Source organism: Poecilia formosa, unplaced genomic scaffold (assembly GCF_000485575.1).
Source record: "Poecilia formosa unplaced genomic scaffold, Poecilia_formosa-5.1.2 Scaffold131, whole genome shotgun sequence".
Classification (NCBI taxonomy): domain Eukaryota; kingdom Metazoa; phylum Chordata; class Actinopteri; order Cyprinodontiformes; family Poeciliidae; genus Poecilia; species Poecilia formosa.
Window position 1 is genome coordinate 279,866 of NW_006800070.1, and position 15,494 is coordinate 295,359.

Sequence of the window (15,494 nt, forward strand, 5' to 3'; positions counted from 1 at the left end):
CAACTTCCATCATTGCACATTCATTGTTTTATAATGCAGTGAAGAAAAACACTGACTGATGCCATTTGGATAGCTAAAACCACTATATATTTCAAGCATTTTAATCCTTTGTTCTTCATAAAACACCTATAAAATACTACTAATAATAACATAAACATGCTAGAGATTTCCCAACAAACCTCTGCAGCCTTTAATCCATAACAGCACTGTAACTAAAAGGAATGAAAAGGAGAAACTATCATCTCTCCACTGAGCCAGAGTCGCTGATAAAACATGGCAGACAACCGGCAGGGCTTACAGGCTTGTTGTCATGACAACAGAGGCCCCCCGCCTCCTCTCCCTCCATGTCTCTAAAACACACACACACACACATATTGTCACTCGCTCACTGTCTGTCAGTGTCTGCTGTACACACACACACACACACGTACAGTATTACAGTGGAATCCGCCTTGCTTTCATATAGGCGCTCTGCTATTGGAGGCAGGGAGGAGAGCCAGCAGCAGCAGCAGCAGCAGCCCGGAGCGCGGGGATACTCCACATCTCCACATCTGCTTCGGATGGTGAGTGCAGCCGACGGATCGATTCCTTGTTTGTTTACATGCCTCGTCTTTCACGCAGATCTCCTCACATTAAGATGTTTTGAGCATGAGAGCAACCGGCTTATTGTTTCTCGTTGTATGTGCTGCTGCAGGGGGGAAAAGATGAACCACAGTCCTTATCTGTTTATTTTGTTTTTTGTTGAAAATTTTTCCCTTCCCTCTGTTTGGTCTTCTTTTAACACCAGGGTAGACGCTGTCATCTTAATGGTAATTCATAGCTGGGTAGCCATGGTGAAGTCAGTTCCCACCCTCCCCTTCCTCTTGCTCTCTCCCTCCCTCTCTCTCTCTGCCAGTGCTGAATGCATTAGTCTAATGAGATGTCTGCAGCCTGTGTGCCTAGCAGCAGCAGCAGCAGCAGCAGCAGCAGCAGTGTGTTCACCAAAAAGGGAGACGAGGAGAAAGCCGCATGCAGAAAGAAAAAAAAAAAAACACAACCTAGATGGCTTTTCCTGCATTGTGAGGGATTTAGCTGTTTGTCACCTTTAGGCCTGTTGGATATAAAACCATCGCTCTCTGCTGCTGGGCTTTCACAATAGAGGACAGCAGGTAATAGTGACTCCCCCTCTTCGCCTCCCCTTCCCCTATCAGGTTTATTTATGTGTTATCAGTGCAGGATGGAGGTGGTGTTCACTTACATGGCTTCTCTTTGTGTTGTTTAATTACGGCAGAGCTAAGTGCTTCTCCTGAGAGTGTTTTTACTGGTCAGATGTTGCTGCAATCCACGCTTCCTTTTCCAACCCAGCCCGCATCTAATGGATGCTAATGCTGCGACTTGTAGTATCCAGGATCAATGTGTGAGCAAAGTGCAGGTCTGAAAGGCTTTTTTCCCCCCCCTTCTTCTTCATTTCTGTCTGCAGCTCCAGATGAGTGTACTTGCTGCAGCGGCACAGAAGTCAGACAGCAGCAGCAGCAGCAGCAGCAACGGTGACATGCAGTCGGCCGCAGTGGCTCCCTCCTTCATCCCCAGCCAGCCGGGGAAGATACCGGGCAGGAAGAGGGGCAGGCCCCCCCTCCGCAGCGTGGCCAAGATGGATTTCCCCAACCGGTACCCCGAGTCGCTGCCGCCGCTCAAAGTGCCGAAGAAGAGGGGGAGAAAGCCGGGCTTCAAGGTCAGCCAGATGGGGATGGATGGGACTGTGCTGGGCGGGCGATTAAAAATGGATGTGAGCACAGGGAGCTGGAAACACAGGCTGGGGCGCATTTCTGATTTGGCTGTTATGTTTTCTTTTTTTGTTTATTTTCAACCATGAATTAAAAGAAAAAACGCAGATATTAACATTGGCAAATTGTTGTTTTGATGAGCTCTGATTGGGGTATCAGCCGGTCAAATACTGAAAGATCTTAACTGTTCTTCCCGTTAATTGATTCGGGATATTTTTTATTTTTTTAACATATGACAAATAAACCAAACACTCCAGTCATATGACACTTCCTACATCCAGAAACCCACAGTCCTTAAACAAAAACTGAGGGATCATAGTACAAAAATAACAAATTTAACAGCAGAAACTTGGCATTTATTTTGAATATGTGAATGACGGACAGCTTCCAGCTAGTTACAAGATAACATAAATTTCATAATATCAAGTAAAACTTAAGGAGATACAATAATTATATAACAAACAGAGAAAATATTCAGGAGTGAGAAGAAGCATAGCTTATTGTTGGCTTAATTACTTAAATACAAGATTTACTTAAAAAATGTTCAATGTTGGATTTTAAAGGTTAGGGTTTGTTTTGTTTTTTTAAATAAAAGTGAATCAATAAATCACTCAAGAAAATAAAAACTAATAATACACATTTTATTAATGGTAAGAGAAAAGGCAATCCAGTCAGTTTAACAGACAGGGTTAAATTTTCAACCTCAGATTGACAGAAGCTCAAATAAATCTGTTTGTTAAGCTTCAGATTCAACTATTTATCTTTTCCAACTCTGCGTTAAAGTGGAAGGAAATCCCTGATTTATGAAAATGTGTCTCTGTTCGGTAGAAATTCGACAGAACTGCGTAAAACTAGAAAGTGGGAAACAAAAAGCATCTAACAAAAACAAGTTGTAAAATGTATTTTGTTTTGTTTATTCCACCTAATCATGAGTAGCCTTGTTGAGATCCACAATTTCATCTTTAACAGTGGTCTGTTAAAGATATACACCTTGTTGGTGGGACCACTGCGTAAAATGTAGCATCTGGGAGATTTTTTTCTTTTTTTGCTGCAGACACGTTATTGTTCCAACTTTAGAGGAACAACTCTTAAAAAAGCTCTCCGATGATTAGCCTCCTGCTGCGTGATCAAAATGTATTCTGAAACTTTTTCTTCTGCAGCTCAAACCGCGGATGGTGATGACCCCTCTGGCTATTTCTCCACCCAGCAGCACGCCCGAGCCTGATATGAGCTCCATCCCTCAGGACGCTGCCACCATCCCCCATTCGGCCACAGCCCAGGTGCTAACAGGTAAAAAAAAAANCTAAAACAAAAAAAAAAAACATAACAGTTAGGATTGTATGAATAAATAAAATGCATTAAATCCCGATGATCAGGCTTCAGTTCTCTTACCGACATCGCCAAAGATGTAGCAGCCTTTAGGGGGCTTTGGTTTGGAGAAAAACTGGAGAACACACACACACACACACACAAAAATAAATCAGTAAAAATATTGTGACCAGTTTGATTTAGGAAGATTTTTCATCATGTAAAAAAATAATTGAAGGAAGTTTCATGAACAAGCAGAGGCTACTTTCTTCTCTTTTTACCATTAGTGAAGCATTTGAAATATTTTTGTTCAATTCAAAAACATTTTATTGATTCCAAAAGGAAATTTAAGAAGTTCAATAAATTCCAAAGTTAAAAACAAAGTTTAAATAAACTCAATAATGATGGAGAAAAAAAATCCTTAAACAGATCAGACGTTAACAAAAATAAAAATACTGAAGCACAGCTAGGTTGCTTCTTTTAAGTTAAGATCTTGAATGTTTTATCTAATTATGTCTTTACAAAGACAATGTAACAATCAGCTGCTGCACTGTGTACAGTGACACAGAAAAGTATTTACACGCACAAACATTTTTGGCACATTTGGCAACCCATACTTTTAACTGTTGCTCTTCAGATAACTAATGTACAATGTTTTTCTGGATTAAGTGATAAGAATACGCGACTTTTTAGTGGTCACATAAACATGAGGACATGCATGTGAATGTTCACCCTCGACATGATGGATGTGGGTCTATTGGTGTATCCTCTCAGCGTTTTGTGCAGCTCGTCCAGCTTCTGCAGTACCGCTCTCTGGTGCTCGTCCTCCCGCAGGCTCCCGGCTCGGATCAGCCCGCTGTAGTGATCCAAAGGACCGCTGAACCCGGCGGCGGTCACACCGCTCTCCACCTCCACCGCCGTCGCCGCCTGGCCAGCTGTCACCGAGTAACCTGACAGACATCACACCGAAAACAAAAAAAAGGTACGTCAGTTCATTGTTTCCCGCTTCAAAAGTCTGAAAATGATTAAAACGGCGAGCAAATGTTAGAAGGTAACTAATTTGACAGCTGAGAAGGTGTAAAAATGCACTATTTCTTTGTACAAAACAACAATAACCGTACAATTAGCGAGACAAATGACACATTTATAGATATTTTTAATTAAAAAAAACACTAATTATATTAAAACATGCAACCAATTCGTCTCACCTCGCCTGCAGAGCTCTGTTAGGCATTTTAAAATCTTTCTAGAACAAAACTGCTCTTTAAAAACGCACTTTATGCCCACCAAGGCTGACGGTGACATCTTCACAGAAAGCGGCATGTAGGCTGACATATTGGTGTCAAAGGTCATCTGCGAAACTTTATTAGCACAGCAACACCGAACAGATGAACAGTGAGGAGTTCCTGTTAAATCCTGCAGGGGGCGACATATCTCTAACTTTGAGTTCTCACATTTTATCACGTTACGACGAAAAACCCTCGACGTTTTCTGTTGCTGTTTTTATGCGACAAAATATTTGAATGCATTTATTTTTATTTAGCGGTATCAGATGTTAATAAGGAAAAGACAGAATGTTATTTGTGAAAAAAGTTTTGAAAATTCTGTGTCCTTTTTCTTTTACTTCACAAAATGGGTTAATAAAATAGATAAAATTTTGCTTTGAAGGTGACAAATTTTGAAACATTTTTCACCCTGGTACAATGTGACAACTTAAAAAAAAACTGTCACATTGTACTGGCGTTACAAACGTATAAATACATTTGTAAGGCCCTGTACATAAAAGTTATGCTAGGAAAAACATGGATAACACAGTTACTTTTGGAATGTATATTGATACGACTGAAATAATCTTTCAGACAGTTTTTTACAGTTGTTACTTTACTGGTCTTTTAAATATGTATTTTAGATAACTTGAAATAATCACTAAAAGCATTTCCAATCTTTTTTTTTTTTTTTCTCAAACTGCAGGTAATCAGATGGTTTTGATGGATGTTTTTGGAGATTTTCCCACAACTTCCATCATTGCACATTCATTGTTTTATAATGCAGTGAAGAAAAACACTGACTGATGCCATTTGGATAGCTAAAACCACTATATATTTCAAGCATTTTAATCCTTTGTTCTTCATAAAACACCTATAAAATACTACTAATAATAACATAAACATGCTAGAGATTTCCCAACAAACCTCTGCAGCCTTTAATCCATAACAGCACTGTAACTAAAAGGAATGAAAAGGAGAAACTATCATCTCTCCACTGAGCCAGAGTCGCTGATAAAACATGGCAGACAACCGGCAGGGCTTACAGGCTTGTTGTCATGACAACAGAGGCCCCCCTCCTCCTCTCCCTCCGTGTCTCTAATGCACACACACACACACATATTGTCACTCGCTCACTGTCTGTCAGTGTCTGCTGTACACACACACACACACACGTACAGTATTACAGTGGAATCCGCCTTGCTTTCATATAGGCGCTCTGCTATTGGAGGCAGGGAGGAGAGCCAGCAGCAGCAGCAGCAGCAGCCCGGAGCGCGGGGATACTCCACATCTCCACATCTGCTTCGGATGGTGAGTGCAGCCGACGGATCGATTCCTTGTTTGTTTACATGCCTCGTCTTTCACGCAGATCTCCTCACATTAAGATGTTTTGAGCATGAGAGCAACCGGCTTATTGTTTCTGGTTGTATGTGCTGCTGCAGGGGGGAAAAGATGAACCACAGTCCTTATCTGTTTATTTCGTTTTTTGTTGAAAAATTTTCCCTTCCCTCTGTTTGGTCTTCTTTTAACACCAGGGTAGACGCTGTCATCTTAATGGTAATTCATAGCTGGGTAGCCATGGTGAAGTCAATTCCCACCCTCCCCTTCCTCTTGCTCTCTCCCTCCCTCTCTCTCTCTGCCAGTGCTGAATGCATTAGTCTAATGAGATGTCTGCAGCCTGTGTGCCTAGCAGCAGCAGCAGCAGCAGCAGCAGCAGCAGTGTGTTCACCAAAAAGGGAGACGAGGAGAAAGCCGCATGCAGAAAGAAAAAAAAAAAAACACAACCTAGATGGCTTTTCCTGCATTGTGAGGGATTTAGCTGTTTGTCACCTTTAGGCCTGTTGGATATAAAACCATCGCTCTCTGCTGCTGGGCTTTCACAATAGAGGACAGCAGGTAATAGTGACTCCCCCTCTTCGCCTCCCCTTCCCCTATCAGGTTTATTTATGTGTTATCAGTGCAGGATGGAGGTGGTGTTCACTTACATGGCTTCTCTTTGTGTTGTTTAATTACGGCAGAGCTAAGTGCTTCTCCTGAGAGTGTTTTTACTGGTCAGATGTTGCTGCAATCCACGCTTCCTTTTCCAACCCAGCCCGCATCTAATGGATGCTAATGCTGCGACTTGTAGTATCCAGGATCAATGTGCAAGCAAAGTGCAGGTCTGAAAGGCTTTTTTCCCCCCCCTTCTTCTTCATTTCTGTCTGCAGCTCCAGATGAGTGTACTTGCTGCAGCGGCACAGAAGTCAGACAGCAGCAGCAGCAGCAGCAGCAACGGTGACATGCAGTCGGCCGCAGTGGCTCCCTCCTTCATCCCCAGCCAGCCAGGGAAGATACCGGGCAGGAAGAGGGGCAGGCCCCCCCTCCGCAGCGTGGCCAAGATGGATTTCCCCAACCGGTACCCCGAGTCGCTGCCGCCGCTCAAAGTGCCGAAGAAGAGGGGGAGAAAGCCGGGCTTCAAGGTCAGCCAGATGGGGATGGATGGGACTGTGCTGGGCGGGCGATTAAAAATGGATGTGAGCACAGGGAGCTGGAAACACAGGCTGGGGCGCATTTCTGATTTGGCTGTTATGTTTTCTTTTTTTGTTTATTTTCAACCATGAATTAAAAGAAAAAACGCAGATATTAACATTGGCAAATTGTTGTTTTGATGAGCTCTGATTGGGGTATCAGCCGGTCAAATACTGAAAGATCTTAACTGTTCTTCCCGTTAATTGATTCGGGATATTTTTTATTTTTTTAACATATGACAAATAAACCAAACACTCCAGTCATATGACACTTCCTACATCCAGAAACCCACAGTCCTTAAACAAAAACTGAGGGATCATAGTACAAAAATAACAAATTTAACAGCAGAAACTTGGCATTTATTTTGAATATGTGAATGACGGACAGCTTCCAGCTAGTTACAAGATAACATAAATTTCATAATATCAAGTAAAACTTAAGGAGATACAATAATTATATAACAAACAGAGAAAATATTCAGGAGTGAGAAGAAGCATAGCTTATTGTTGGCTTAATTACTTAAATACAAGATTTATTTAAAAAATGTTCAACGTTGGATTTTAAAGGTTAGGGTTTGTTTTGTTTTTTTAAATAAAAGTGAATCAATAAATCACTCAAGAAAATAAAAACTAATAATACACATTTTATTAATGGCAATCCAGTCAGTTTAACAGACAGGGTTAAATTTTCAACCTCAGATTGACAGAAGCTCAAATAAATCTGTTTGTTAAGCTTCAGATTCAACTATTTATCTTTTCCAACTCTGCGCTAAAGTGGAAGTAAATCCCTGATTTATGAAAATGTGTCTCTGTTCGGTAGAAATTCGACAGAACTGCGTAAAACTAGAAAGTGGGAAACAAAAAGCATCTAACAAAAACAAGTTGTAAAATGTATTTTGTTTTGTTTATTCCACCTAATCATGAGTAGCCTTGTTGAGATCCACAATTTCATCTTTAACAGTGGTCTGTTAAAGTTATATACCTTGTTGGTGGGACCACTGCGTAAAATGTAGCATCTGGGAGATTTTTTTCTTTTTTTGCTGCAGACACGTTATTGTTCCAACTTTAGAGGAACAAGTCTTAAAAAAGCTCTCTGATAATTAGCCTCCTGCTGCGTGATTAAAATGCATTCTGAAACTTTTTCTTCTGCAGCTCAAACCGCGGATGGTGATGACCCCTCTGGCTATTTCTCCACCCAGCAGCACGCCCGAGCCTGATATGAGCTCCATCCCTCAGGACGCTGCCACCATCCCCCATTCGGCCACAGCCCAGGTGCTAACAGGTAAAAAAAAAAGAAAAAAAAAAGAAAGCGCCTTACAGAAGTTTACAGACAAGTTGAAGTTTTTCCTTTTTTAAAACCTTATAACCACAAACCTTAACGTTTTTAGTTGGATTTTATCTGGCTGACCAGATAAAATCTGGAAATATCTATAATGAAATAAGTAAAAAGTGTTTTTTAAGGATGCAAACAAGTTACCGACTTACGATTAATCATCGATTAATACTAGTTTATTGGATTAAAATTAGTTCCAACCGATTATCTAAGAAAGTCCACTTATGTCTTCTTCTAGTGTTGTAGTTTGGTTGCCATCCAGAAGAGGGTGCCGCTGGCCATCCTTAACCACAGCCAGTTGACACAGAAACAAAGATGGCAGGGCCATACCAGAAATGGCAAAGAGAAAACAGTCCAGTGTGGGATGGAAAATGAACTTTATGCGGTTCTGTTCTGAAATATAAACACTCGACAAGCTCTTTAAGTTTCATGATATACATATTTTTTAAATCTATGGAAAAACAGTCAATTCTCTTTATATGAGAGAAAACTTTGGTTTTTAAGAAATGGCCATTTCTCAGTCATTTGTTAGTCAACTTTAGATCAATTCATGAATTGATAACTTGCATCCCTAATGCCTTTTCCAGGGTTCTGTACATACCCGACCTCAAGAGATTTAAAAAATAAAAATAAAAAACATCCAAACTTGTCCGAAAAACCCAATCCAAGGTGCCATCTCTCCTCTGCTTCAGTTTGCATCTACATCAACAAGCAGGCCAACACGGGCCCCAACCTGGACAGGAAGAAGATCCAGCAGCTTCCAGATCACTTCGGACCCGACCGGCCGTCCGTCGTGCTGCAGCAGGCCGTCCAGGGCTGCATCGACAGCGCCTTCCAGCAAAAAACCGTGTTCACTCTCCTCACGCAAGGCTATGGAGGAGAAAAAATATCAGGTGCTGTACCAAGACCTCGACCAGGTGTTGTTCTCTGCTTGTTTACTTAACTTTTATTTATTTTTTTTGCACTTAAATTGAGATTGGGTTGAGAGGAGAGAAACCCCCCCCACCCCCTCGGTAGAGGTTTAATAATCCGATTTGTGAGAAATAAAGTGTAAACTGGTGTCGTTTTGCGCTTCCAGCCACATTTGATGGGAAGCAGCATCTTTTGAGCCTCCCTGTGGTGAACAGCATCGACTATGTGCTTCGTTTCCTCAAGAAGCTCTGTCGTAGCCTGCACTGTGAAAACCTCTTCAGCGATCAGCCCATTAGCCAGCGCAGCGGTGGATCCTATCACTCAGACGGTATCGCTTTAGCCTCCAAGAGTCAGATACACCAAAACTTGCTCTGATTCTGTCTTGACGTGGCTCTGTCTTGGCTCTAGCTGAAACGTCTGTGGCCGACGATTACCATGGAGACCAGTCAGAAGCCAAGCGCTACTCCGTTGACCACAGTGATTCCGCCTTCGGCTCCATAAGCTCCTCCTACTCCTCCAAGTCCTCCTACGGGTTTCGCTCTTCTCAGCAGTTCTCCGGCGGCTCGGGCTCCATGAGCATGTGCAGGCAGCCAGCCTCCAGCCCCAACATGTTCCCGGACGGCAACAGGACGGGTGAGAGATGGCCCCAACGCCGACCTGTCCTGGAGTCGACCTTTGTTCCGCCGACAGGAGTAAAAACTCCTCACTCTGTTCTCTCAGGAGGATACAACGTGTCTCCAGAATCCCAGGAATCCAAAGCTCCGGCCAATAAGGACCCGACCACGTGGTCTGTGGAGGATGTTGTTTGGTTCATCAGAGATGCAGATCCCCAGGCTCTGGGCCCCCATGCAGACATCTTCAGGAAGCATGTGAGTCGGATGTGTGTGCAGCGATGTGTGTGACTGTCACAGCTCCGACAAGAACTTTGACGAAGACCTTCATCGTGTTTTTAGATTGAGCTGAAATGATGGTTTCATCCCACAGATGAGGTTTCTGAGACTGTCGAATAATGTTTAAGACCCATATGTCATAATGTTAAAAGAATGCATTTATGTATTTTCCAGACACATAGTACCATTTTATAGCACAAATAACAAGTAACTGTCACCTTCAGTTGATATAAATATGTTCTGTACTTAAAATATAACTTTAAAGAGGTTTGACTTCTAAATTTCACGCCTTGAAATTGGGCCTCTGTCCCTTTAAGAAACTGCTACTCTCTCCAACACTCCTCCGCCTTCAGGAAGTCATCAAAACACTGCTCCTCTATTATGCTGTTTACAACCTGCAAAGTACACAACTTAAGCACCTCAAAATGGTTGCCATGGGAGATTCAAGGATTTCTCAAACATGCATGACAGAATCAAGGCAAAACTCCAGGTATGTTTTCAATGAGGGAATGACGGTATGACAGAATGAAAAGCCCAGAAAAGTCGATCTCACATAACACCGCCATTTAATTGACTTTCAACACACGACAAAGTTTTTCACAAAGCTAGCGATCTCATTCTGCTAGCTGGAATATCGCTAAACTTTTGAAATGATCCATAACTAATTTATAAGCAGATATTATTTGTATACATAACACCTGATGACATCACAGTGGGTAGCTCTGGAGAGCTGTTTTCTGCTGACTCAAAGACCAATCTGAGAAATAAAACACAGGACCAAGAAGGACACAGGTCAGAATCAAAAGATCCAGGCCTGACTGCCGTATTTTAGGGTTCGGTGGCAAAAAAGTTTGGTTCACCATTTAGTCTTTAGAGATCCAACACACTTTGTTTTGATTTACCTTTAAGCACCTGCAGTAAAGATGAAACCCAACTTTTATAGCAAGATTACTGCTGCTGCATGCGTGCATGTCGTGTTGTTTTAGAGAGATTTACAACCAATCAGACGCTGACCAAACTCCCCACAATCCTTTGCTGCATCACTGTCACATGACAAAACAAAAACCACATGACCACCCTTCTCTCCTGCACCTCCCGAAACAAATGGCAAGAACACAGAAATCAATATTGCTTGTTAAAATAGGCCCAGTTTTATTTGTCCGACCGACAAATGAAACATTTTCTTTTACCAAAATGTAAAAGAAAAAGATGAATATTGGCCGATACCGATGTTAGTGCCGATATATCATGCATCCGACTGTGATATATTTTGTTTTTCCAAATTCGTTTTTAGTAAAGTTGCAATAATATTTATCTGATTAAAGAAATCAGTTTACTCAGTTAATCAGTTAATTTTGAAACATTTATGCCTGATTGGACGGTTGATTCATAACTATTAAGTTATGAATCAACTTAATAGTTGATTCATAACTTGATACAATGATGGACACTGTAATTAAGTGTCCATCATTAATTACAGAAGGAAAACCTCGCTGATTTCCACATAAACTTCTTCTTCTTCTTCTTCTTCTTCTTCTTCTTCCAGGAGATTGACGGAAACGCCTTGCTGCTCCTGAAGAGCGACATGATCATGAAGTACCTCGGACTGAAGCTCGGGCCGGCCTTGAAGCTGTGCTACCACATCGACAAACTAAAGCAGACCAAGTTCTGAAAACTGTGCCAAACCCGGTGTCCGGTAGAACATTCTAGAGGGGTTCGGTTCTCTAGCCGGCCGGTCTGTGATCCAATGAGAAAGAAAAAGTCTCCGTTTGATTTAGAATCCTTCCTATACATTTTCAGCCTTTTAGAAACATTTTAGCAGAAGTTTTACCTTCGTTTTAGCATTAAATGCTTCCTAACTGGATTGTGAAAGGGTATTTCAGTGGATGAGAACCTACAGAAAAGCAAATCATTTATGTTCGAGAGGCTAAAAATCAGAAACGTCTGCTGTTAAGGGGAACAATTTGACTTGAGTTTTATTTAACCAACAGAGCAAATGGAAGCAGACGGACAGCCAAAGAATCTGATCCGACAATTTGTAGACAACCGATGAGATTCCCAGAGGCTCACAGACCAGAAGACTCTTTTTGAACCAGTTTGCCAATAATTTCATGATGTCACAAATTCGCCTCTCGTTCTCTCTCTACCTGATCTCCGTTCACAGATCTCGACGTACAGTTCCAGCCAGAAGTCACTCATCCTCATCGTGGATAATAGAAGATCTCTGTTATGATATATTTAACTAGAGACTAGTGAGGGTGTATGTATGTAAATATTTGAATCTTATTAGAGAAAATCCACAACAAATCCAAAGTTGTGGGCCTAATTCCTGTTTAATTTTGTTCCATTTTTTTTATATCATGGAAGCAAATAGAAAAAAAATAATTAAATGCTCAAAATTATGATAATATCATTCTGATTTCATGTTCATGCCCAGAACAGGTGGATGCAAACTTCTGACCAGAACTGTACAATCTTGATTCTGAAAAACATCCTTCACACATGTAGCCTAATAAGTAAAAAAAATATGTTTTTTTCCCACAACAATCATAAATCATCATCTTGCCTAATTAGCCGGCTCAACGCATATCTGTACCAGTACTGAACAATGGTGCATTTAGTACAACATTCGATTCACAGCTTTAGAAAATCACTTTGATACTATTTTTTCACATTACCGTATTACAAGAAGTAATGGATTTGTCACTCTTTGTTTTTGTATAACTTGAATATTTAAACAGTATAGCAAAGCAAAATAACGCAGAATATAAAGAAGATGACGGCACCGTCGGTGTGATATATTTATGTCTTAGAATGCCAGATTGTCACGTGCCGGTCATCTCCGCTTCATATACTCTCAGATTACGTTTTTTGTTTTTCTATTTTTTTATCATTTAAACGTTAGTGTCGATATAGAAAGTTGCCAAAACACCCAAAACCCCTGGCGGTTATGTAAATGCATTTATTATTTAGTATTGCTTTTTGTATGCCACTTTTGGTGGTACGGTATGCGTCCTTTTCTAAATGACTGACCTTTGTAAGTGAACGCTGCTGTGAGACACTGCAGGCGAGCCGTGTCCAGTGAGATCAGACGGAGGCGTTTTATTTTGAAAACCACAGCGAGGAAGAGTTTTTAGGAGAGTCCGCCGAGGCTCTGCTGGTGCTACACTTTATCTACGTATTTAACTGTTTGCTTTTGTGTTTGTGAGATCTCCACAGGATCTTCTGACTGTGCTGTACTGTATGTGAGCATTAAAACTCAACCAAGAGTCCAAAAGCGCTTGTGTGAAGTCACTTCTTTTCATCGTTCTGAAGGGAGAATTTCATTTTTTGGATGCTACAGCTAGCGATTATTTTAGTTTTATTTTTGTTTTTTTTACTATTAATCGGTTTTTAAAAATTGACTCATTTTGCTAATTTTTTAGTTAACCACTTAAGCTTATTTTATACAACATTAGAAATACATAAAATATGCAAATAGTTCAATTTATTTTTTAAATGAGAGAATAAACATTTTATTGCCTGCAATGCAGCAGCAGAGCATTCCTTCAGTGAAGGCTCGATCATTAGTCAATCAATTGCATTAATAATAATCAGATAGCAAAAGAGGTTTTTACAGAATTTGCACCAGGTGAAGCTAAAACTATGTAAACTTTAGGAGTGCCACACAGAACAAAGATTTTATTTTCACCTTAAATACAAAATGCACATATTGTATGTACAGCTTTGCCTTAATTGCTGCTCTAAGTGTGACATTCTTTCAGCAAATGAATGTTTTGAGTCTGCATTCTCCAGCTAACCATTACTAAACGATTACTAAATTAATTGACAATTATTTCAATAAACGATTAATCACAATTAATCGTTCCAGCCCCACTGCGTGGCGTCAGGTTTGTGTTTGGGTCTGAGAGGCGTTTTAGCCTCATCTGCTCTTCAGACACACTCGGGGATTAACGAAGGTGACCTATTTTTCTGGCACTCTAAACGTCGTCCAGGGACTGTCTGTGGTTCCTCGTGGGGTTCTCAAGGGTCCCGATTAATCAAGAACAGGTTCACCTGTCAGCCATACCTACAGCAGAGTAACATATTTAAAAAAAGACCGCAGCAAAGCTGCACCACTCTGTCCAGTCATGTAGTAACATCACAGGCAGACAGTTTACTAAAGGAGCTGAGGAGAGTAAAATCTAATAGTAAGGCGTTTCCTGGTTCCATTTTTATACATTGGCGAATTAAGTGAGCAGAATTTAGTTTTGGAAACTGCAGCATGAATTTTGTCAAAGTGAAGTTTCAGACACACGGTCAAGTCTTCTTCATGACATAAACTGCAGATATGTTCACCGACAACATGCGGTACGGACGTCCAACCTGCATGAAAGTCTGGATTTCCATTTACACTCACTTCTTTGAGAACGTATGGAACAGTGAGGAGTGATGTCTGCAGAAAGCCAGAGCACCACTGACACCGTTTCACCCCATCCACATGTGGAAATGAGATCTGTGAACTTTGACGTCTTGGAGAGATTTTATTTTCACCATTTCTGAAAGAAAAAAAAAAACTGATCTTCTAAGGTAGAAGATGAACAAAGAGATGGATTTTTGAGGCATGTAGGGTTAAAATGTCTGACAGTGAATCTAATTTTGCATGTGAAAACTCAAACCTTATTAATACTTCAGATTATTTTTAAATAAATGGATTTAATATCATAGTTCAGGAGAGCTAGAATTTCCATAATCATGAGCAAATTTATTTAAAAGAGCTTCAGGTTTCTTTCATTACACTGGGGAAGACGTTAACAGAAAAACTATCAGCTGTGCGCTCCACAGATCTGACCTGTATGGAAAAATGGCAAGAATAAAGTCATTGTTGAAAGAAATACATCAGAAGTTCAGTTTGCAGTTTGTCATGAGCCACGTAGGAGAGACAGCAGACAAGTTGAAGAAGTTACTCATCCATTAAGCTGTTTTTCTGACATGGACAACACTTTGTGTGTTGAAAACTATTGCCCTATCGCACCCTAAACCATTCTCATGGTCATAAATGGTGGTGGAACAGGGGAGCTGGTCAGAACTGATGGGAAGATGGATGGAGCTAAACACAGGGCAATAAAAATGATTAGAGGCTGATGGATGAAAACTGGGGTCAAGGTTCACCTGCGTGTGGCATAATCACCCTAAACATACAGTCAGAGCTGGAATGGGATGATTAGCGTTATGCGATATGATCTAGTCAAAGTCCACACCTACATCCAATTGACAATTTTTAAGAAGACTTGCCCATTATTCAGATTTGAGACTCTAGAAGAGAAACGAACCCAGAAATGTTGCAGTTGAGTGTCTTTGTGTTGGCCTGTTACATAAAATCCCATTGAAATATGTTTTTCTACTGTAAATGCAAAAAAAGTAAAACCAATTATTTTTGCCATCTTTACAAAAAAAACAAAAACAAGAATCCATAAACATATGAAGCCTACTTAGAATTTTTTTTGCAACATAAGAATTAATTAAGCTGTTCAAAA

The 15,494-nt window shown here is 40.7% G+C and overlaps 3 protein-coding genes across 5 annotated transcripts; 2 read left to right on the top strand and 1 right to left on the bottom strand.

The window, feature by feature from the left end:
• The first annotated feature begins 364 nt into the window (after nt 1–364).
• On the top strand, nt 365–3,070 carry LOC103144791 (sex comb on midleg-like protein 4). Its single transcript, XM_016676244.1, has 3 exons — nt 365–563; nt 1,460–1,711; nt 2,924–3,070. Exons 1-3 carry the CDS (start codon nt 561–563, stop codon nt 3,068–3,070), a joined length of 402 nt encoding a protein of 133 aa, XP_016531730.1. The 5' UTR covers nt 365–560.
• Nucleotides 3,071–3,135: 65 nt separating this feature from the next.
• Nucleotides 3,136–4,563, bottom strand: LOC103144792 (lactation elevated protein 1-like). Its single transcript, XM_007561931.2, has 3 exons — nt 4,280–4,563; nt 3,804–4,021; nt 3,136–3,207 (listed from the first exon to the last, which is right to left on the bottom strand). The coding sequence occupies exons 1-3, from the start codon at nt 4,422–4,424 to the stop codon at nt 3,136–3,138; spliced, it is 435 nt and encodes a 144-aa protein (XP_007561993.1). The 5' UTR covers nt 4,425–4,563.
• Nucleotides 4,564–5,463: 900 nt separating this feature from the next.
• Nucleotides 5,464–13,255, top strand: LOC103144699 (sex comb on midleg-like protein 4). 3 transcript variants are annotated; one of them, XM_016676259.1, is made up of 8 exons: nt 5,464–5,647; nt 6,544–6,795; nt 7,996–8,125; nt 8,869–9,093; nt 9,255–9,416; nt 9,497–9,721; nt 9,809–9,957; nt 11,525–13,255. In XM_016676259.1, the coding sequence occupies exons 1-8, from the start codon at nt 5,645–5,647 to the stop codon at nt 11,648–11,650; spliced, it is 1,272 nt and encodes a 423-aa protein (XP_016531745.1). In that variant the 5' UTR covers nt 5,464–5,644; the 3' UTR covers nt 11,651–13,255. The 3 variants fall into 3 exon arrangements, with proteins under 3 accessions (XP_016531745.1, XP_016531746.1, XP_016531747.1); XM_016676260.1 differs by having other exon boundaries at nt 5,466–5,647; nt 8,869–9,069; XM_016676261.1 differs by lacking the exon at nt 5,464–5,647 and adding an exon at nt 5,991–6,232.
• The last annotated feature ends 2,239 nt before the right edge of the window (nt 13,256–15,494 follow it).